This window comes from Haplochromis burtoni, unplaced genomic scaffold (assembly GCF_018398535.1).
Source record: "Haplochromis burtoni strain Fernald_Lab_line unplaced genomic scaffold, NCSU_Asbu1 Contig_2, whole genome shotgun sequence".
Lineage (NCBI taxonomy): Eukaryota > Metazoa > Chordata > Actinopteri > Cichliformes > Cichlidae > Haplochromis > Haplochromis burtoni.
In genome coordinates this window covers 2,390,065-2,413,492 of record NW_024582363.1, presented here as the reverse complement: position 1 = coordinate 2,413,492, position 23,428 = coordinate 2,390,065, and the positions used below count along the sequence as shown (strand labels likewise).

The 23,428-nt window shown below is 40.6% G+C and overlaps 1 protein-coding gene across 6 annotated transcripts in view; it reads left to right on the top strand.

Moving 5' to 3' along the window:
- The window catches only part of LOC102306461 (A-kinase anchor protein 13), a 125,045-nt gene that overhangs the window by 48,305 nt on the left and 53,312 nt on the right, over positions 1-23,428 (top strand). For all 6 annotated transcript variants that reach the window (XM_042218107.1, XM_042218104.1, XM_042218099.1 and 3 more), the window contains exons 8-10: positions 233-2,342; positions 3,726-3,811; positions 15,739-15,793. In XM_042218107.1, the coding sequence (XP_042074041.1) occupies positions 233-2,342; positions 3,726-3,811; positions 15,739-15,793 (2,251 nt within the window). The remainder of the gene's footprint in view (positions 1-232; positions 2,343-3,725; positions 3,812-15,738; positions 15,794-23,428) is intronic.

Sequence of the window (23,428 nt, the reverse complement as noted above, 5' to 3'; positions counted from 1 at the left end):
CATTGGCTAAAACCAGGAGCTCTGCTGCTACTGAACATTGTTGGATTGTTTGTCTTTTCACTGCCCTCATTTTTTAACCTTCAAACTTCATTTGTATAACCAGTGGAACACCTTATGCAATCATAGAGTCGGCGCTTGATAAGAACTGAAGAGCAGGTCTGTTGTTTCTTTTTCTTTTTCTTTTTTTTAAAGAAGAGCTAACATTTTCTTTGTCTTGTTCCGTATTCTGCAGGGAGTTTCTTTACTGAAGCTGCAATTTGATTCTCTGCACACTGCTGCTGAATGTTCTGACGGTGTCAAAGCAGACTTAACATGTCTGGATCAACTCCAGCAGTCTGATACGGCGTCGGAGTGCCCGGATACAACAACACAAGGGAGTTGGTTAGAAAATTGCCCAGTGGAGAGCAGCAGCACTGTTGATTGTAGACACAGTGAGCCTGGAAATGCAGAGAAAGACTGTAGTTTGACTGTGAGTACTCCAACATCACAAGTACACCCCCAGGAGCATGGCCTCGTTCCCCCAGAGGACTGGGTGTGTTCAAACACGGAGAGAGATTACTCCAAAGCCGAGGAGGAGGAGGAACAGGAGCGGCCTGTTGTTTCCATGCAGGGTTTGAGTTTGTCTGACAGGACTGAAGGAGTACAGAGTGAGACTGAAGGGAAAGGTCTCACTGTGGGAATTCTACCACAGGCAGGCTGTGGTAAACAGGCAGAGGAAACTGATAGAGGAGAGGCTGTGATCCAGGAAGGACAGGAGGCCAAGAAGGGAGAGGATAGATCTGAGCAGGAAGCAGAGGACAGCACAGCCAAGAGGAGGGAGGAGGAGATCAGCTCTGAATTAACAGATCTACTAAAGGCCAGCGGAGACACAAACGAGTCAATCATGGGTCAGTCAGCATCATCATCATATTCTGAGGTTTCAGACAATTCTGATTCTGAAGTGAAGGAGTGCTCCCAAGAAGAAGAGAATGTTGGGAAAGAAGACGCGAAACACAGCCGGGATGTTTGTAATGTACTATCTCTAGATGCAAACGAGGAAGAGAGTGAAGGGTTAACAGACACTTTATCAACCCCGATGGACCTCCCAGACCCAACGCTGATAGAGTGTGGTGATGTAATCAAGGAGCCTGAACCTGTTCCATGTCTGTTGATAGAAGGTCTCCACGAAGGGGAACCTCTACCAGACATAAACAGCCTGGAACAAAACCAGGAAACAGCTGGTAGGGATTATGCTACAGAGCAGGAGTGGGGTTTGGCATCAGAAAGTGGTTGTCATTCTGGGAGTTGTACTGACGCAGTTGGTGGAAAAGAGCTACACAGTGAAGACGTAGTAGAACCCTCTGGATACAGTATTGAAAGCAGAATTTTGCCTGCGGAAGAAGTTGACAGTTCAGCTGTCTTTTTGGCTTTCAGCGACATCGTAGTAGATACACAGACTGATAGTTTTGACTGTGAGCCGTTGCCTGACAAGATGCCGACTGAACGACAAGCTGACCATGACTCGGGTACGGCCCACGGACTCTCCAGTGATGACGATGGCAGTTTCAGATCAGCTGGAAGCTCTACAACAGAAATATTCCAGCCCGCTCATGGCAGCATCGCTATGGAGGATCAGGACTTACTTCAGTCAACGATAGTACGGAAGCCATCAGCTGGATTTGAGATTGAGGCCCCCAGTGATTTTAAACCTAAAGAAACCTGTGAACATTTCACAACTGTGGATACAGGACTCTCATCGGAACCTGACACCCAGCTTGAATCAGAACCCAAACTCTTGAGCTTGGATGATTTAAATTCTGAAGCGACTGAGAATCTAGCCCCAGATCTTTCCAAAGAGGATCTGTCCTTTGACTCAGCTGGGAGTGAGGATACTCCAGCAGCACAGGTGGAGGAAAGTGAAACTGAGGAGACCAATAGCTCTGACCTGAATGTAGGGATAGAGCTTTCAGCATCAGGATTGGGCAGTGGGGTACTTACCGAAACTGAGCCATCTGTAACAGAAGAGAGCAAAGTCACCAACATAGCTGAAGAGGATGTTCAACGGACCAGTGAGACAAGTGATATGCCTGTGGTAGTGGCAGCAGATGAGAGTGGAAATGTTCAACCTAAACAGGATAATTCCGAGATAACTGCAGAGGAAAGGCCACCTGAGAATCAGATCACTTTGTCTATCCCACAGGATGACATTGTGATTTCAAATAGTGCTGATCTAAGTTCGGAAATAACGGCACTTTCACCTAAGAGTGAAGGATCCATAGAACTTCATACTGAGAATCAGATGACTGAAAATCCCTCTGATTTTGTGGATGGATCCTTGGAGAGCTGCAGCACTAAAGCTCAAGGTGGGTAAATGCTGATTTATTTCAGTCCTTGTTCAGGTTTATTCCAGGTCCACACACTCATGCATCACACGCCAATATGTTTGTCAAAGTCTTATTCCTAAGCAAATATGCTAAATTAGATTCAGTCCTCTTCAGGTGATTAATGGCAAAAGCTCCGCAAAGTTAAATGCCACATAGCTCACCATTATTGAGCTCACAGGGGTTTTAGCTTTTTTGTGACATCCCGTTGTGATCCATTGCTGTTGTGACTATATGTTGTCCTGAGTCTTTATATTATTTTGAGAAAATTGTAATTCTAATGAAGAGTTATTAGTACGTCTCAATTATCAGATTTTTAAAAAAGATGGGATTTTAAAACACTTTGATCAAAGTTTGGCATCCACAGATGCATTTTTATGCCATAGTAGCTCACAATGAGACACTTTGACATGTTATGCAATGGGAAGTAAGGAGCTGGTTTGTACCACCAGTACCTTAGGCCACGATTAGTCTGACAACAACACCCTTTATATACATATGTTCTTTGTTAGTCTCTCTTACACTCACGAAAGCACGGTCTGGCTACAGTCTAAGTCAGCATGCACAGTCACATTACAAGTGCACGTGACTCGGCCTCAGATACACAGCTACAAGTCTGGAATCTGTAAAACAAACATACACAAGCCAGCTGATGTGAGCGTGTTGCAGGAAGGGAGACTCACAGAGTGAACCTTCAGCAGTCCTCTGTTGGCAGTTTTTGCTCATCTGAAATAATTGTGCCGGAACCGAGTCCAATAAAGAGAGGTCAAGGGCAAGGTTGTGATGTGCGTCACACAGGGAGTGCGTTGTCATTATGAATTAGAGGATATATTTACAGCATGACAGTGTCACAGCATCAGGTAATATCTTGGTGAGCTTGTCAGAGACAAAATTTCTGTTGTTTCCCAGTTTGGGTATGAAGAGTGAAAATCGAATCTGCTACTAGTGAGTGCTTTTATTTATTTTTCTCTTCTGTAGAATATTTATGAGACTTTTTAAGCTTCCAATGACAGTCATCAGCTCATGTTGACTAATAATACCAAGATATAAAGCCCTCAAATTCTCTCTCACAGCTATATAGAATAAAAGAAACCAAAAAAAAAAAGAAAAACAACTGGACTTTTAGGCTTCTGATAAACTCAGATTCAGTGGTAATGGTCCTTTTCAGTGAAGGATAATAGTGAATAAAACCATCCAGAAACACTTTGCTACTTTGCTATTGTACAAAGTCTGTGACTCATCAGTGTATCTGTGCTCAGGAAAGATAAGTCTCAGAACCATTCACTCTAAGCACTTGTTATTGATTCCTATATTTGGAAGATTTGCCATTGCACTGATTGCATTGTGTCGTGTGCCTTTCTCTAGAGGTGGATGTCATCAAGTCTGAAGACACTTTAAGTGATGCAAGGGAGGAACAAAATGGCCCAGCGGAGGGAGCAGACTTCTCCACGGTATGCTTGAAGTCTCTTCTGTTGTTGTCAGCTATCAAGCTCTGCTTTGCTGTTGATGTGGGTTTGATTAACACAAGATGAGTCACTGTTTGCTGAAGCTTTGAAACAACCAAAGTAGCTTTTGGAGTAAAAATGCTCTGACCAAACAGTCAGCGACTATGCAGCTAAGGTGAGTCTTTGTTGTTTTAATGGGAAATAAGAACAATTGTGTTCTTACATGGACAGCTGGACTTTCATATGCAGTTTTTGTACAGTTTATGGAAGAGTGTTACAGATGTAGCTGCTGTTTCTTGCTAATGCAGAGTCTACCGTTTTCTGTTCTGAATTCAGTTTAGAAATTGTGTATTGTTTTAGCATGCACAGTTTGTTAAAATCTGTCTAGATTTAAAGCAAAGTTAATACTTGATTTTTTTTTTTTTGTTCTGCACAGAATCTAATGTGAGGTATGGATGAAAAGGCTTTTACTGCTAGTTTTAACCAAACTTGCTGTGTTTCGCTGAAAGTGTCCTTAAGAGTATGCACAAGTCAAATTTCAGGTTTTCTGGAAACAGTAACCAAGTTTGACGTTCTTAAGATACAGCAATAGCCAGGGATTGCAAAAAATTTCAAGTAAAGAAAAAGTACACCACAAATATTAGAGGAGAAAGAAAAGCCAGATTCTCTTACAAGCAGCTTGATGTGCCAGCTAGATATTTGGCAAGAGTTCAGGAGGAAAGCTGTCTGGAACATTGTAAGACTTGTAGCTTGGACTGGATTATTTATTTATTTATTTTGTATTTTTCAAAAGGAATATATTACTCTGTGAAGTTTCTTTATGTAACACCGATGCATTTGATTTCCTATAAACTCTCACAACTTTTCCCTGCTTCATCTCGTGGGAGACTTGCCATGCAGTTGGTTTACTATCAGCTCAGCTACTGAAGGCATGGATGCAGCTTTTGGTAGACGAGACTTTACTCTGAAATGTTGCTGACTGACAGATTCCTCTGCAGCCATAGACTGGAGTGGCTCTGCTTATTCCTGGGTTGCGGTCGAAGTCATCGGCTTGTTCTAAATGCCAGATGTTTGACTGCAGGAGGGTATACACACAGTGTGCAGGAATGTGGGGTCGCCAGCAGAGGGAGATGTAACCTCAATTGCGTCACTGGAGCTTCTTCTTCTGACCAATTTAATGACCTGTCATTTGATCCTTTTGAAATATCCCCTAATTGCTATGATGAGGAGGAAATCTGGAGTCATGCTGGTGTTGAACAAACTGCAGTAGAAGCTGAGGTGAAGAATGGCCTGAAGACAGAGCCTCAGATGTTCTTTTAAGAATACTAAGTTACAGTTTTTGAATTCAAAAGCATTTATGGCAATCGATAAGAACAATCACAATAATAAGGCACACTTATTTATTCAACTTATTCTGTAAAAGTGTAAATAATTAGAAAAAGAATTAAAAATAACTCAAGTGGGTTAAAGTGTACATGAAATATATTTTCAGTGTGTTCTAAAACTCAAGGCAGCAGGAAGCAAAAACACCTGACTGCTTAACAGAATCTAAGTGACAGCAACAACAACTAGCTGCATGAAATGAGATGCGTAAGGTTAACAAAGTAATTAAAATCAAAAAGAGTGTGACAGTGTTTTGACGAGATTCAAGCTGTTTAGACTGCAGATAATTTAGTCCTGGATGATTCAGTTTGTGTGACAGCTTTTCCGTTTCATATTTTAGACTTAGCCAATCTGCACGGCGACACTCTGACCCATAAAGTTTATGCTTTTCTCTCCTCCAAACTGCACGTCAAAGCAGACAAAAACTGTTTTCATCAACAGCTGTGAGTCTGTTTGAAGTGTAAAGAAGTGTAAAATATTCAAGATAAGAACACGAGATAAATTTAGATTAGATTTAGGGTTTTTTTTTTTGTCTTTTTCCAGATGTGTAAGAGAGAGTGAAAGCTATAATCTCCTCTTGTTGAGGATTTTTAATCCAACAGCTTTGTTATTTAGACAAAACCCATAAGTATCATTTAATGTGACATCACAGTGAGTCTAGATCAATATGATGGACCCATTAACTTCTGCTTGTGTCCTTGCTTTCAGTGTGTGCTCTGTTTAATTCCTCCACTCATCCGATTCAAAATAGATTATAGGGAGAATATGGAGGAGTTGTTGCACAATTTTTTGTGTACTGGAAACCTTTCCTGGTAAAGTGCAGTTTCAAGGCGAAATATGTCTTTGATTAATCACTGCACATGACAAATGACCCCCTGGTGAATGAGACAGCAATGGTCTGTAGAGACATTTTCACAATGAAATAAGAGATTCTAAGGGTTTCCTGTAGTCAGTGGTTAAGGTCATGTGACGGAATAACTTTGTTCCTTTACGTTTTAAAATGCACTCTTACATGGATGTACACAGTTTTCTGTCTTTACAGTGAAGAAAAATGGTCAGCCAAGGCTGAGAAGCTGTTCAAGGAATCCCTGTGTGTTTATACACCACTCCGCATTTAATTATTATTTGTTATTAATCTCTGGCTCTATTTCCCAGGGTGTTTTTGTCCTGTCTTCATCCACTCACCCCCAACCGGTTGCGGCAGATGCCCGCCCCTCCCTGTGCTGGTTCTGCTGGAGGTTTCTTCCTGTTAAAAGGAAGTTTTTCCTTCCCACTGTTGCCAGAGTGCTTGCTCATAGCGGGTCATACGATTATTGGGGTTTTCTGTTTTCTTTGTATTATTGTAGGGTCTTTACCTCACAATACAAAGCGCCTTGAGGCAACTGTTGTTGTAATTTGGTGCCATATACCGGTAAATTGAATTGAACTATTGGTTGCAGCAGAATAATATATGAGCCCACCAAACAGAACTTCAGAAACAAACATCATGCTTTCTGTTTAAAAAAATAAAATGCCATTCAGCAGCCTCCTCGGGCTATGAGGCACCTGGTGCTCTGTGAAAGTTTCAGTTAGGGTCGAACTTCATTTGTTTGTGGCTACTGAGATTCACGCCTTTGTGCTACTGGACAACTATAGCCAAGTAGGTCAAAGCTGGATTCTCATGTAAGCAACAACCCACAGACAGCAGGGACTTCAACACATTTGCATACCATCCAAATATCGTTCAAAGGGTTCTCAACCTCAGGCTTCCTTCCCAGCAGCATAGATTTGATTACAGAGGCAGCGGGGGATTAAACTTTGTTACTTTGATTTGTGATTTATCTGTTATGCTTAAATTAATTTTTCTTAATAGCAATTTGTGATGAAATGTGCAAATACAAAAGATCAGAAGCAGGTTCAGGACAATGTTTAGATGAGTTTTTGTAAGCTTTTGTCCAGCTGCTTTTAGAATTGCAATATACAGTTTTTTCTTTTCATTTTACACTTTTTAGGTCTGTTAGGCGTGCCACATATGAAATATGCCCATGTGTACACGCATGCACACACACAAACTAGTTCAGACCTCTATGGTTACAGTTTTTTTCTATTTGCACTTTGGTGGTTTGGCCTTGTTCTAGGACCTCCATGTCCTCCCACGCACAGTATTATAGAACAGAGCAGGCGTCGTTGAAATCTTGACGTGACACTGAGTAAATCAGAAACAGGATGAAAGAGGAGCTGTGCCAGAGCTGGGTTACAACGCGGCTTGTGGATGCAAAGCAACTATAGGCAGTGTTCATCAGCTTTAATATCACATCCTGTCTGCAGTTTGCCAGTTGGATATTTAGAAGAATCTCAGCTGATTTTTTTTTTTTACTGGCACTGAGATCAGCTGATCTGCCAGAATTGCTAGTGAGCTTGATTTCTTGGCATTCTAAATTATTCTTTGTGTGTACTCATTTTTGATCTTATCAAGAAACTCAAACATATTGCCTTTGAGCTCGTTTGGGGAGTTAAAAGAGAGAACAGCTTGAGCAGGAGCTTAATGTGCTGCAAGAAATAATAAATAAGGGTTTGGGCGTTTAGTGTCTTTATGTCCACAAAATGGCTTTTCTGCTCTGAGCGCTCAAAGCGTTTTATACAACTCGCCTCATTCAGCCATTCACACAAGCACTTTCTTCTATACTTTCCCAGTGTAAGTGCTTTCTATCTAACATTCACACACATTCATACTCTGGTGCAACTTGGGGTTAATATTTGGCATGGAGACTGGAGCAGAACCATCAACCTTCTGATTTGTGGGTGACCTGCGTTATCTCCTGAGCTACAGCTACCCCACCATAGCCCTCCATGGTGTTCTTTTCCTATACATAGATTTTTGATTGTGATTGTGCATACACATGCCATGCTGACATCTATCATATAACATATCCATATTGGATTAATCTTGATATTTAAGAGTTTTAACATTTTACAAACTGTATGTCAGAGATGGTATTGGCAAAAAAAGCTTGAAAAAGGTGTAGTTACACCGAGAAGGTGCTCACCAGTAGGGGGTGTTAAAACTCAGCAGCGTTAATTGATGTTGTTGAATAACGTTAACTGAAGGAATAATGCTCCACTGTCATCTGTCACACAGTAACAATACAATGCTCTGGATGGCTGATTCATACAAAAAGAGAGAGGCATTCACAGCCTCACAGGGAGAGAGAGAGAGAGAGAGCAAAGGCATGAGTCAAACACAGTCGAGAGAGAAGTTGAGACGACAGAGGAAAAGAAAAGTATGGGAGGGAGGTGGGGAGAAGTGAAGGAGGGAGGAGTAGAGCTGGAGTCTGGTGGATAGCTGCTTCTGCGGCCAGATGTGAAAAGCTTAGCAGACTGCTTCAGTTCTCCTCAACAGTGTTTCTCTTGGATTTTTTAACCTTCTGTTCAATAAAGCAGCCCTGGATATTTAAGGGAAAATGTACGAACGACACAAGCGGAGGTATAGTCTCTGTGCCAAAGGGGAGAGAGCTGTAGACGTGGTTTTGATTAAGGTAGGCTACCTATCGGCGCTTTCAAACAAAGTCGTTTGGTGTGGTGATCCCACTACTGCCACAGTATTAACGCTCATTTGAGCTGAAGCTTTGAAAGCATAGTTAAGTGCTCCAGACAGATAAAATGTAATGGCTAAAGCAATAAAAGCAAGGTAAGGCGTCTAAAGCAGAACTTAATTCATAAAAGTAAACCATAAAACAGAGGCTAAAGATAATAAATGACATTATTACCTGAAACTAAGCCTGTGAACCGGATACTTTTGGAGTGATTTAGCAGCGTAAGTCCTCAGACAGTTTGAAGGCCTCATCAGCGTTCCCCCTTAAAGCTATTCAGAAAAGATATTTATTTTGAAAAGGTAATCATAAGCATCACAAAGTGCTTCAGCGTGTGTCGGCAAACCTGTAGTCCTCTGCCAGGGATGTTGTGACGGCTTTCGTTGTGTTGCTCCCTGGGAGATGATTGCATGGTTGTTGATAGTGGCCCTCCAGACACAGAGTGCTGATTATTTTGGGTGGAGTGTGGTTTCTGGATGTTCGCTGCATGTGTATGCTGTATGCGACACAGAGACAGATGCCTGCGCTCTATCTGTCTCTGTGGAATAAACTGTGTATGAAACTTAATGAGGCTCAGACAGTTTAAGGTCTTTCTGGGGTTTTTTTGGTCAGCTCAGTGGGTACTTGTCTGGCAAACTAAAGCAGAAGATAAAGTTGCTGAAAATGTCTCGCTATACCCTAATTTCCCTCTCGCTCAGAGGTGCCCTTACTGTGTTGTAAAGGTTCTGTGTTAAACCAAATGTAGCGGGGGTTCGATGGAATCTTTCTAAATGAGATGTTTATAGCTCCCAAAACTTTGTGCTATTTAAAGCCCAAAAGGCACTTTCCCCTCTCTGCATATATAGAACCTTTTACAACATTTTTCCACTGGGGAGTTTCTCCTTGCTGCAGCTCAGAGACTTGTGCACTGTTGATCAAAGCAATAGGAACATATGTAGCTAAAATCTTAATCATGATAGATCCCTGTTTAGTAAAGACAAAGAAAAACTTGCTTCTTCTAAGTTTTCGCTCGGTGAGATATTACCAAAACCTCATATCCCAATATAACTTATTTCATATTGTTTCATATGTGATTATTTTTGTTTTTTTATTTTCAGCATCTGGAAAAATGTTTGACTAAGAATGTAACCATAACATTTTAATGTATAAAATATAGAACAGTTTTCAATAAGTGTTCAGTAAACGCTCTAAAAATCGTGGCGTTATCCGTAGTGACGCACATAGATGACCCTCACGCAGTCACCGCTACGCAAGAGCTTTTTCTGAGGCCTCTAGCTTCCAATTCTGCTCTATAGTTATCAGGACAATAGGCATCTATCGCAGAGTGAAGTGCTCAGATGAAGTGCACCATTAACATCATACAGGAATGAGTTGTTTGGCTCGTCCACATATCTCTTGTAACGTTGTGTGCTGCGTCTCATCCTCTACTCTGGCCCGACACTCGTAATATAAACAACGCAACTTGACTTGTGTAAAGCATTTTCTGCTGGGCATTGTGTACCTGGATTCGGGTTTTTTTTTGACCAACAGTGTAAATTCAGATCATATCTTTAAAAGTTTCCACTGTTATCTCCTTCCATCTTTGTAAGTATTTAGCGTGCCTCACATCAAAGCTTATTTTAGCGTTTGACATTCTGGTTTATTTTGAGCACCTAACGGCTCTTTTTTTTGCTTCTTGTTTGTTAGCTCTCTCGACACTCTTTCATGTGATTGTAGGTGGCCGGGATATTTGTTGTGTTGCAGTCAGCATCCATTATATTTTGTCATATTACACAGCCCTAGATGTCATTGGTTAGCGGTCACAAGTGGAGGAAACTCCATCAAGGGACATTAAGTGACTGGTTTGATTTGTAAGCAGGGTAAGTACCAGCGATTTTTCCAGATAGAACAAAATCAGGCTTTTCCTGTCAAATCTCAAATAGTAATGAGAAAATGATGTTCACTAACTTATCGATCTAGAGATAATTTCTAGATACAGACTCGGGAAAGAATTTCACAGGCTGTAAAAACTAATCTATGCAGCTATTTAGAGTAGATGGTTAAATATGTACTCAAAAAGCATGGTAAAGTCTGTCGTTAGCTGGTTACTCAGCTGTCAAACATTGCAAAAATAAGTGAAATTACGATGTATCTGGTTTTGCTGTTTCTTTCCCTTTAAACTGTAATACCTTCACTTTGTCTGGTTCTTTATTTTAAAAAGGTTTCAGTTTTAGTCTTAATTATTATGTGATAAAGGCAAATACTGTAAAGTCATTTAGAGCTGTTTGTAATTGTAAAATTGAACCAAAATAGGTGTCAACAGACTGTGATGAGCCTCGTTTTATTTAAGTCGCACTTAGCCAATGACTCAGCTGGACTGTTTCCTATTGGTTGATGACTATAAACTATAATCTAAACTAATAATCAGTTACTGATGGCTGGACTATTAATTATCGTGCATAAAATAAACTAGTAACTACGCAGCAGTGGGCGTTTGATATGGGGTGTTTACTGTCACAGTGTCTGCTGGTCGTGACATCCAGACTCAGGGCAGAGTAGAGGAAAATCAGTGAAGAGACTTGCTCTGGTATATGTAACACCTCTCTTTAGTCTGTTGTCACTTTCTAAACTTGTTCCAAATGTCAGCTCCTCTTTACCCCGGAGGTATGAAATAGCAAGGGTGTGTGCAAGTGAGTTAGAGAGAGAGAGGGAGAGGTAGAGATATGATGGTGTGGGAAAAAGGCTGCTCTGGGCTAACGGTTTCCTCTGGCCTCAGATGGAAACAGGCATTCGGCCAAATGACTTCATTCCAACCAGTGTTTCACATCCCAGCATCTTTGCTGGCCTGGAATCACAAAACACATCATCACTCCACTTACCATCTACAGTAACTGTGAATAACCCTTTATACTAACATAGTACTACAGTAAATATACCCATCAGCCATAAACGATAAAACCACTGACGGGTAAAGTGAATCTTATTGCGATGTTCTGCTGGGAAATCTTGAGTGCTGGCCTTCAGGTGTCAGGTTATACTTCTACCTAAACATTACTGCAGAACAAGCACACCCCAGTATGGCCCCAATGTGCCATAAATATCCAGATCTTGAGCGAGCATCTGCAGGACCCAAACATTCAGGCACCAGATGCCACATACTCCTAAACCATCTGGGTCCAGAGATGGGTAAGAGCTGCCTTGTGGCACAAGGGGAACCTCCGGAATAACAGGCTGGATGTATAATGTTTAATGTTTAGGCTAATAGGTGTATATTCTGTTGTACTACACTCCTGGTTTGGCAAACCCACATATTTCTTTATTTGGGCTCTTTTAGAGCATTTGTGATGTGATTTTAAAGATACGAAAAGTAGCTCTTCTATTTGTGGCACCTTCTTGACCCTTTTTATTGCAATCTTTTTATAGCGTTAATCACAAGATCATTCTATGAATGGAACAATTCATAAAAGTCCTTCCAAGGTGAACCACAGAGGAGATTCATCCACGGGTTTGCTGTTACCAGGCCTTGTTTGCTGAGACCATGTATACATGCTGGACTGGATACAGTCATTCATTCCACCATGGCATCCTTCAGTGCTGCAGAGCCTCACTGGCCGCCTGCCTGTTTAGAAACAAGGCAGCCGTCCAAGTCCTGCGTGCCCCGGCGTATAGACAAACCATCCCGCCTTTTTATTTTTAAACCAGATGTGTTTTTACTGGGTACAGTTTAGATTCCCCCGGCAATACAAATATGCTCTGTGTTGTTCAGAATCGAGGCTGCCAGCTTTCAGACGGGGGACCAGTTCCTGAATGGCTAGCTGTTTAGCAGACCTGCTAACTGCTGATTTGATAAATGTGTGATTTCTTCAACTGATTAAATGAGTGGCTGCTTTACTGGCTGAATCATTGTGCGTCTTGGTTTATATCGAGCATACTAACCACATCGCCTGCCACATTTATCCATGGTGCGTCTGTGAGGAAAAATAAACACATTTTTAATGTGCGCATGCCTCTGACTTTTTCCCTCCTTTTTTATTTCTCATCATTTTTATGGCCCTTAAATTGCTTCTTGGTAGCATATTGTTGCCTTTGAGTCGATGTTTTTCTCAGTGAAACAATCATAAAAATGACTTGTCCTTAAGCAAATCAATGATTTTTGTGCAAGCATTGTAGCTGCTCTGCAGTAGGCATGATGGAACTGAATTAGAACATATGAACTGAGAAGAGAAAGGAGTTGATGCTGTGACTGAAATCGAAAAGGCTTTTGTTTTGTCCAGACTGAGCTGTGTGCACTCACCTTTCATACCTTAGCCTGCAACACACTGCCAAAAATAAAGGAAATACAGCAGTAATATTTGAGTAATATTCGTGTATTAAAAGGAGGAATTTGCACACACTGTATAACTACTTCTTAGGTAAAGTATCCACTTCATACTTCATCATACTTAAGGGTTCAGTTCATTATATAATTAGTGCCAAAACACACTGTGGAGTATTAAAACACACAGAGCTGCTTCTCTCGCCTCGTTGAATTCTTTGTTCTGAAGTTGTCCTGCTGTTCCTGTCCTTTTTTTTTTTTTTTTCCTTTTTCCTTTTTTGCAATCTCTGGCAGTCATTTTACCTCTGACCAGAACCTTTGTATGCATTTATGTGTCCACGTTTGTCTGTGTTTGTGTGCGTGTGCTGGCGCCCTCTGTGACCAGCTAGTCTTTCCTCGTCAGCGTGTTTGTTCTCTCTCAGCGGGCTCTGTTTGATATCTGAACACAGCTGTGAGACACGAAGAAGAAGTCTGTGTGTTCTACGCATGCATCTGTGAATGTGGGGGATTCTGTTGTGTGCATGTGAGACTTGATGAGGGGTGGGGAAAGGAAGCATAAGTAAGTGTTTGTCATGTGGGTGCATGCATGCATGATGTAGGTGCCTGTACATGGGGCCGGTTGGTGTGCAATTAGTTGTCAGTGTCTTTGTCGGAATGCAAATGGGAAGATCAGACGTGCCACTCCCAGGCCTGGAAAACAGAGTGCAGTGTTTCTCTGCTTCTCAGTGGGCTCCTCAATAGATAGCACAGGGTTAGTTTTATAAAAGCTGAGATCAGCTCCCTCACCCTCAAAGCATTCTGGGGGTGGGTTGACCTTGTTAGTTGGCTAGGACTCACTTATCATTCTGTGTTATATGGGTTTTTTTGTTTTTGTTTTTTATTTCAGTCTCTCTTCTCTTTTTTTCCCCTGAGCATTATATGAAGTCTTGTTTAGCTATGACTTCTTTTCCTCTTTTTGTTTTTAATAGCCTCTTTTGTTACTTTGCTGCTTATGACTCTAACATTTGCGATGAAACGAAATGCCTGGCTTCTCCAGCGCATGTTGAAGTGCCTTTGGGCAGCATACTGAACCCCAGCGTGTGTGTACTTGACAGTTATGGGACGAGGAATTGGGAGGAGGCGTGATCGAGGTGAGTGCCTGGGGCCAGGCCTTAGCACATCCTTAAGTGTCTGAAGTAACTACTTGGACCACCACCAACAAGGAGGGGCCATCAGGGTTCAGTAACACTTGGATTGGGTGGCTGTCAAGGGCTCAGGCCCTCGCAGTCTGAACCTCAGTTGAAAAATCTTCTGCTTCCTTGGATGCTGGTCTGGAAGCTCTGGGATACTGTAATGGGCGTTTTTCAGCCTCTGCTTGTAATTGCAAGCAGATACTACTTCTACTTCTTACCTTTGGGAAAAAAAGCGAGACAAGCTGTTTTAGTCTGCTGCCTTTGTCTTTATTTCATGCGAAGTTAACTAGCTGCTAGCTAAACACAGACTTGATCTTATCGAACAAAATAAAAGTAAGTTGTTCCCCTTTTTTGTTTTTTCTACTCTGATCACTGGCCTGTCCATTTGAAGGTATTCAGTTTTTGCCATTACAGAACCACTTTTACTTGTATGATAAAAACTACAGCATCCATACAGTCACAGTGAATTAAGCTTGTGGGGGACAGCTGTCTTTGATTCCAACAATTCCTTCATCAGATGAACATTTGAGGTCTTTAGACTAGCGACCTGTTTATACTGTTCCTTCAGGTTTCTTTGCATGAATCTTAAAGTTTACAGGGTCATGCTAAAGCGTGTTGATCTGAGCTTGCTGGGGCTGGGAGTTAAATGTTAAAGTGAGGAGGAAGTTAAAGAAAAGAGGAAACAAATTATTGAAGCAGGTCGTACAAGCATCTTATAGAAGATGATATGTGTAAATGACAGTAGCTCCAGTTTACTTCAGAAAGCACTTGACCCTTTAAAAAAACTTCATTTTCAATCAGCATGAGGTTTGTAATTATCTGAAGCGTCTGGGTTTGCTAATCTGGCTTTGTTAATAAATTAGTAATCAGATTTTAGTTGCCTTGTGACTTTGCATGAACCACACATTGAAAGTCAAAGTTCATCATCTTTAGCTAGATATAATTGATGGAGTTCATTAAAACACAATGAGCTTCTCTCTGACTCTTAGTTTCACATTCAGTGCTGTCAGTCAAATCTGCACAGCTTCGTCCGAACTGTCGAATCTTTTGTGTTGCCTGCAAAGATGGGAGGGAGGGAGTCTGAGGCTTTTGTAGCTAAAACCAGCTCATATACACACACACAAATGCACACACACACACATATACACAGCTGTTGTAGAGACCACAGAGGAAGCGGAGCCACAGCGCTGCGTGTTCACAGCCAGCCACAGAGCTCTGACAGGCACTGCATGTGTGTGTGAGTTGGTGTCAGTGTGACTGTGAGCGCTGAAGGCTGAAAAAGTTGGATCTTTTCAGACAGTTCCTCGGGGGGGATGGAGATAGAGCCAGAGTGTAGTCACTAAATCCTGTGAATACTCTTAAGACCGCTGTTATAAAGGGTGTCTTATCGGTGCCTCCCATCCTGTGTTCGGAGGAACACTTCCTAACAGACATGCTGGTCTGCATCATTATTTCTTTGTGGGTGATGATCACATGTTGCTGAGAGTGATTCAGTGTCTTCCTGTTTCTCTGTAGATCCACCGAGACAGAGAGACGTCGTTCCATCAGCCTTGCAATACTCAGCACTCAGGTAAGAGTTACTGGCAGCTCCTGCTGCTCTAAATTTTCATGTCAAAATTGACAGAATGGGTATTTTTAATTTCTTAATGGTTATTTCTGTTATGACTTCTTCTTTGGTTCCTTTTGCAGCAATCTGCCTGACATGGGTACTTTGCTGTTAGCAAGAAATGTTTTGCTCTTGGGTCGTGTGTGGATTAGTGTTAGCACTGATTAAGCCTGTATCCTGTTTGAAGTGATACTATGTTTCTCTTTGGCCTGGTTAAAGTAGCACTGACATCAAGTAAGATTGTTACATTGTTTGAGACTTGAGAGCAGCAGTTTGTTTGTGAACTTGTGAAAGTAGCTTTTTCTTTCTCCTAGTTTGATCTACTCAGATGACCTAAAACACCAACTTTGACAAAGATAAGATTTTGCTGCCTGATATCGGTATTGTTAGAGCCCGATCTCGCTCTATTGTTTCTAGTCTGACATTAACAAAAAGTTTCCACTTACAAGCCAAATGGTTGAGTGGTTAACCTGTCACCCAGGACACGTGCCCAGGCTGCCTTTGCGCTCTAATATTCTTGAAACCACACTTTTAAGTGTCTAAGTCTGCTGACACTTGGAGATGTTATGAGGCTACTTTAAAAGGTTTTTAAGTAACATCATGCAAATGAGACTTTAAGTAGAAACATGGGCTTTTGACTTGGTGTGTTTTGCCAGCATGTGCACACACAGATGATAAAAAGTTAGATACGGAACAGATGGGGACGAGTGACCCTGATTGCTGTGAAAAGGGCCAGAACATGCACACTCTAATAAGATTTTCATCTCTGTATCAACAAGGGCTCATACCGATTTAGACGACTGCTGTTAGGAAAGAAACACTGAAAACCCAAATGAGAAGGAAGTGTCGTTATATAGTTCGTGTTGTCTGTGGGACTGTTGACCAATATAGGCTCGACTCACTGTGTATTATATTTGAATGTTAAATATAATTGTGCTTACAAATAAGGTGATGCTGTGCTTTATATTTCAGTAAAGTCCACAACAATATTTGGTGATATCCCAGTTGATCGTGTATGAAATTTCTGGAATTGACCCCATAAATCATTTAATGTTAGCGTAGGAACACTAGCTTTAAAGGCTTAGACAATTTCCTTCTAGAAGGAAGTTCCGCCACCAACTTGGTAACACGTCAGGGCAGTTATTTTGGCAGTTAACAGACAATGAGAGCCAAAGCTTTAATTTCAGTCGTCAACTTTATTAAGTACATTTTTACAGAATTGCTCGTATGGAGTCCCATCTCAGATATGTTAGAAATGCTTACAAAGTTTAGTTTCTCCAGAAGGTTTAACAACCTTGTTGTCCCTCCGTGTTGCACTTTTATTTCAAATGTACAAAGTTATATGACCCAGCAGCATCAGCAGTAAGATCATTTAGTATTTTCACTTGTGGTTAAAAATGTCTTGACATTGCATAGTTTTTAAAATTTATTTATGCCCACTTTTTAGCACGTCATTTATGCCTGGACCACAGTAGCAGTTTCCTCGAGCCACTCGGGAAGTGTAGCTGGGAAAAATATCAGCTCACTTGTCAGTGCAGCAAGTGGTTGATTGTTGCCATGGGGATATAGTTCACTCAGTATGGGCAATGACTGTAGGAGAAATATTAATGTGAAACATTTTGGATGTTGACACAGATATGTCTGAGTTTGGGCAACAGCCAAAGCAAGATAAGAAAAAGGGATTCTTTGACCTTCATAAGATGAGTCTGTCTGTAGGGAGACTGGTCTCAATAAAAAAAGACCAACAGATCGATGAGCTGGATCAGGCGGAGAACAAACTGCCTTTTATCTGCAGTAGAAAACAGATGAAACATCAGTGTGTGTGACAGGGGGAGAGAGGAAAAGAGGCTGAAATGGATGAGACATACTGAGGAAACAAAAAAAAGTCAAACATGGAAACAGAAGGGAGAAGAACCATGGGTGTCAAGTGGAAGTAAAAATGGAAGGGTGGGTGACGGTGGGATTTCCTCTGTTGCAGCTTGGATCAGTTGACATCACTTCCTTTTCTTCCTCATTAAGCCAGATGCTTTCTGCCCTCCCTTTCTTTCTCTCTGATAGTTATTTATTTAGTTAACTTGGCAACAGAGGGATGTAATCCATGTTTCAACCACTGCAAAAGTAGTTTTTTAAGTTGCTGCTTGAAATGATTTACTTGAATTTACTTACCAATTTCATTGAATGCTTTTGTAATATACATATAATGACCACTTTATTAATTACAGCCTACTCTCATGATGCCTGTGATATCCAGTCATATGTTGTTTGAATATCATTCAGGTCAACGTTGGTGTTGTAGTGGACTGTGTCAGACTGCTGTTTTTCATGAAAGGTGGTTTATATATGCAGCCCTCTGACTCAGTGCCTCATTGTCTCACTGCATTCAGTACTTTGGTTTAAACGTAGTGAAATCTTCAAAACTGGACGATGAGTTTAGCATGGTAGCATGCTATTCTCACATGATCATATTGGTAGGTGTAATACATAGCACTATCATTGTGAGATGGGAGATGTTGGCATCAACATGGCCTTGTAGAGCCAACAGAACAACTCGCTGTAGATTATTATTCTTATTGTGTAGGAACATTAATGGTGACTGGATGCTCCTTTCAGATAGAGGTCAAAATCAAAGTAGCTCACAGTATTTGTTTGGCTATAGAAGAAAAGTTCTCCATGATCTTTTGGTTTTTGGTGTCAAAGGTCAATGTGATTTTACTGACTGCAAAAACCTTCCAGGTGAAAGTCGATACTCAAACCTTCTTCAAAGTCAATATGCACAGTCTTACGCAACTGGACTGCAAAAATAGGGGTCAATCCAAAGTTTGGATACACTTGTACTAGTTCATTATTTTCATTGCATTCCATATGATAAGTAATCATAGTAATCAAATAACATCACCTGACGTCTTCAGTGACCCAGCTGAGCTTTTGTTGAACCAGGAAATTTGGTAATTTGGTACTTTGGTCCTAGCTTTTTTTCTTTTCTTTTTTTTTTAACTAAATATGCTCGACAGCTCAGTTAGAGGAAGACTAAGCTATGAATACACATTTACAGTGAATTAAAATGATTAGAAGTGGCACTGTAAAATTTCTCATTTATAAATATCATATAAATCTCATTGTTGTTCTGTTGCAAATTTAATTTGTTCAGAAAAATTTTTAAGTAATTATTACCTTTATAAGGAGTTTGTTGCAAAGGCTTCATGTTCACTCTGTGCTTTTGTGCATGTTATTTTATTTATTTATTTACTTACTTACTTTTTAATGTGTCTCAGATAATGATAATGAGGTGTTCCAACCTTTGACCTGTACTCTATATTTGTTTGGAAACTGAAACATTGGTTCTTAGTGAGAACCAGACCTTGTCAGATCTAATCTCTGTGTTGTCTGGAGACACCGTTGTCATCTTTACTTTTAAAGACCTGGGGGAAAAAAACAAAAAGGCATGCTAAACTTGCTAAGGAGTAATCTTGGTGCTAGACATTGTGTTTGTGTGAAGTAATGCAAATTTTCTGTTGGTTGAAAAGACCCTTGTGATACTGTTTTGCTGTGGATGATCAGGCAGCATTTAGCCATATTCTGTACATCTCTGTAGAAAAGACAGAATAAAGGACACTTAAAGGCAAACAAGCTACATAAATAGCAGTCAGTGTTCAGTGTGTGAATGGGTGGATGACTGAATGTAGTGTAAAGCGCTTTGGGGTCCTTAGGATCTAAGTAAAGCGCTATACAAATACAGGCCATTTACCATAATTTTAATAATTACACATTTATGCAAAACCTCAGTGACTGCAGACATTTCATTTGACTTGATCAGACATTAAAAGAAAAACAAAAAAGAACAGCTGAGGCTTCTTCTCGTGGCTGCAGAACATGTGCATTGTTGTGCTCTAGGGTGAATTATCCCATCATGCGTTTGGTACATGTTGTGGTGCATGTCTGCTGTGGTTTGCTAACATATGTTAAGTCATTGTTCTGCTTTAGAGCATTGTAGGTCGTGCAATACTTTTAGGTAAAGCCTTGTTCTGTTTATCGGAGCTCATTTCCCATATTTACAGGAATCATGCTGGATGTTTCTGCATGTGCCGTTTGGAAGGTTTGAATTGCCGTTTGTTTAATATCCTCTGTAAACTGTGTGCAGACAGATTTTTATCTCTGTGAAAAATAGGAGGCTATGTGGTAACATCCTCTACTCAGAAGTATGAGGACTTTGTCCTTTGCCCTTGCTGAATTTAAAAAAACGCATGTTTAATTTTGTAAACGTGTTGAAATGCAGATGGTGAAGTGATACCTGATTATGAACTGAACCAGTCTACAGACAAAGGTCACTCAAAGAAAAAGAAACAGCAAGATGATGGTGTATTTCGCAGGTAGTCTGATGCACTTTGATCAACTTTTAAGAAAGGTTAACTGGAATCTTCAACACCTCCTATGTGTAATAAATCAGCCCAGTTAGACAGAGAACCTTGTACACATTTAACATGAAAAAACACAGGACAAGGAAGTATAGGTCGAAGAAAATATAAATAAGATTTTATATGAAAGTTCTGATAAAATCTACACTTAGCTGAGATAAGTGTTTTTCCTAACAGGGAAAACTTGCAGAGAAGAATGTTTCTAACCCAACAGATTATTTTTTATCAATTTTTTTTGGTTACTATGCCGATTATTTCAGACTTGAAATTAGATTAGATTGTATCTACTTTTATATTTTTTTTAGCTGCACGTTACACTTATTTTTAACCCTTTGAATTTCCCGGAGGAACCCACCCGAGGGATTAATAAAGTTTCATCTAATCTAATCACTTCGGGGTGTTTTTACCTGCAGTTAAACTCAAATGATTTGAACTGCAGTAATCAAAAAGTAGTATACACTGCAGTATAAAGCTGCATTTCTTTAAATGTAAGGATTGTTTGAAAGGACTAAAGGGGCTCTTTATACCTTCTGCAAGAAACAAGGAAAGCTAGAACAGTTTGACATTCTTTTCTGCGTGCAGCTATACAAAAAACTGTCGCCGCCTACTGTAGACCAGTAGGTGGCAATACAGAAGAGTCCTTGACCAATCAGAAGTATTCATCGCTTCAAGCCCCATCCCCAAAGTTTCCATGCTTTGACAAAGTACTGCCTACCAAGTAGGGACTTGGGGGGTAAAATAATTTCCCCAGAGTTTAATTTAGACTCAGGTGTCTGCAGTGGAAATGCAGTTGAAATTCCTTCAAGAGTTTCTACTCTCAGGGGAAAGCTCCTGTGGTTAAAAAGTGACGTGTATCTCTGCAGTCAAGGCCAAGTTTTCTGTTTGTGTCTGCTGGTTTATGAATTTAGATTCATTTTTTAAAAAGCTAATAAAATGCTGAATCTGTATCAGATGTGTTCCCTCTGTTGCTCGCTAGGCAGACTGTTTACCTTCAGGAAACAAAATCCTCCTTTACTACAAGTGGACTTTAAATAGAAACCAAAAATCTTGTCCCCTGCATTTGTATATGCAGATCAATTTATAGAGATTGCATGAAAGGTGCAAAAAAGTGGATATGATATAATATATATAAAGTATATATATCTGACCTTCTTCACACTTGGCCAGCAGCCTCAACCACCCGTCGACTCATGAGCAACTTTTACACCTGTTCTCTGAGCCTTTTCTATGTGTGCTGTGGTAGTGGTGTTGGGGTCTGTTTGACACAGAGGGAGGAGGACAGCTGTCAAAACTCACAGTCCCCTGCTAGTTGTGACAGACAGCTGTGAGGGGGGTGGAGTCTGAGGAAAACTCCCTGAATCCACTTGTGTCACCAGCACTTGCAACTCCAACATTCTCACGCACGTTCATTTTTGGATTGTCTGCTAATAGCGGAAATATGACGTAAAAAGGGGCAAAATGTTTTTGCATCGAGCCACCAATGCACTGTGGTCAAGACTAAGCTCTGTTGCAGCAGTTGAGGTCAAAGGTCAGTGTGGATTTGGTATCTTAACTGAAAAGATCTGGTGATGTCATGATATGGCAGCCTTCCCCTTTAATGTTTTCTGCATGTTGTCTACATGTTGTAGTATGAGCGAGCAGGATGTGGTTTGCCCAGTTGTCAGTTGTCATGCAGGAACACGTTGGTAATAACTAAGCTTGTGACCTTGTTTCTTCTCAAAGCAGAAACCAGAAATAATCCTGCGCCTGTCATGTTGTGGTGTCTGCTGCAGGACTCATAAAGCAGTGTTGATGCAAATATGGAAACTTTAATTTCCCAAATATGATTTAAACTGCTGACTCCTTTGATTACAAAGTTTCGATTGAGACTTCATGAACTCTTTCAAGTGCTCTAATGAGGAATGATTATTTTCTATAGTAGTGATACTCAAATCTGTGCTGTATTACGCAGTTGAGTTCCATCTTTAGTTCAGCCTCTCAGCGCAGGAATGTGCTAATTAGCGAAAACAACTTGTCAGTGTCTGAAAAAACATATGGACTTTTGCTGCTCAATAAGTACTTGAAGCAGCTTATTTATCTGATATTTTCATGTTTTTGGATTGTTTGTGTCAGGCTCAGACTATTTTAGATAGAAGTGACAGAACCATTGTGTAAGAATTTACAATTAAGGAAGTCTCACAATCTTTATGTCAGGATAGCACCTACCTTTGTCCATTGTGACACACTATTCAGTGGTATCACTCGACCCAAAGTGGTGATGTCCCATTGGCGTTGTAATTGGGCTGATCGAAACATTATGAAACCATAATGTTTGTCGGTGCTGTGATCTGACTACCCTCCTTTCATTAAGAGCTGACTGTGTCGACCTGCTCTCTCTGCGATGTTTGTTAAAGGAGCTCATGGTTATTCTGCAGAAAAATTGTATACCCCCACTCCCTCAAGTCTAACAACACTATGATGTAAAGAGACTCCCCACCCCTGATGGGTGCTGAATTTTATAGGGTTATGTTTCTGCCAGCTTCAGGATTCCTCGAGCCATCCTTTGCTGGTGTTGCTTAATTAATCTACTTTTATTTTTAGTCTTGATTTTGGCTGTGAATAATTATGAAAAACAAGATAATCTGCTTCTGCTTTTGGGTTGTGCTGAATACAGGGCATGCTTTATTTTAAATATGCCCTTTTCTGTGGCATGTTTAGTTCAGTTTACATTTATTTATAGATTTGTATTTCTCCACTTGAATTATATCTCATGTATGAGGCATCTACTTGTACCCACTCAGCGACACAGAATCCAGGCTCTTGAAGCATGAGCACATACATACGTATACAAAATCTAGCTTCCTCTTGCTCACATGAGTGTAGGGGATGCAAGTCTTCCCGGGGGATTAAGAATGACTTCCGGTTTTTGAGCAGAAATAGATATTTAAAAAAAAATCATAACAACACTGAGCAAATGATCTCATGCAGTTTTTCTTGGCTGCTGGCTAAAGTCAGCCCATTGGTAGATGTCTGTGCCTGAGTACAGGCTTCCTCTTTTAGTTTGGCCTGGAATATTATCTGTGCATGTCCTTACATGTCCAAAAAGCTGTAGCCCCAGAACCTTGTTGCATAACAGTTGTTGTATTCTGTGCTGACTTTAGATTTGGCTGTTTGTAATTCAGTGAGATAGAATAGTGGGTGTAAAGTA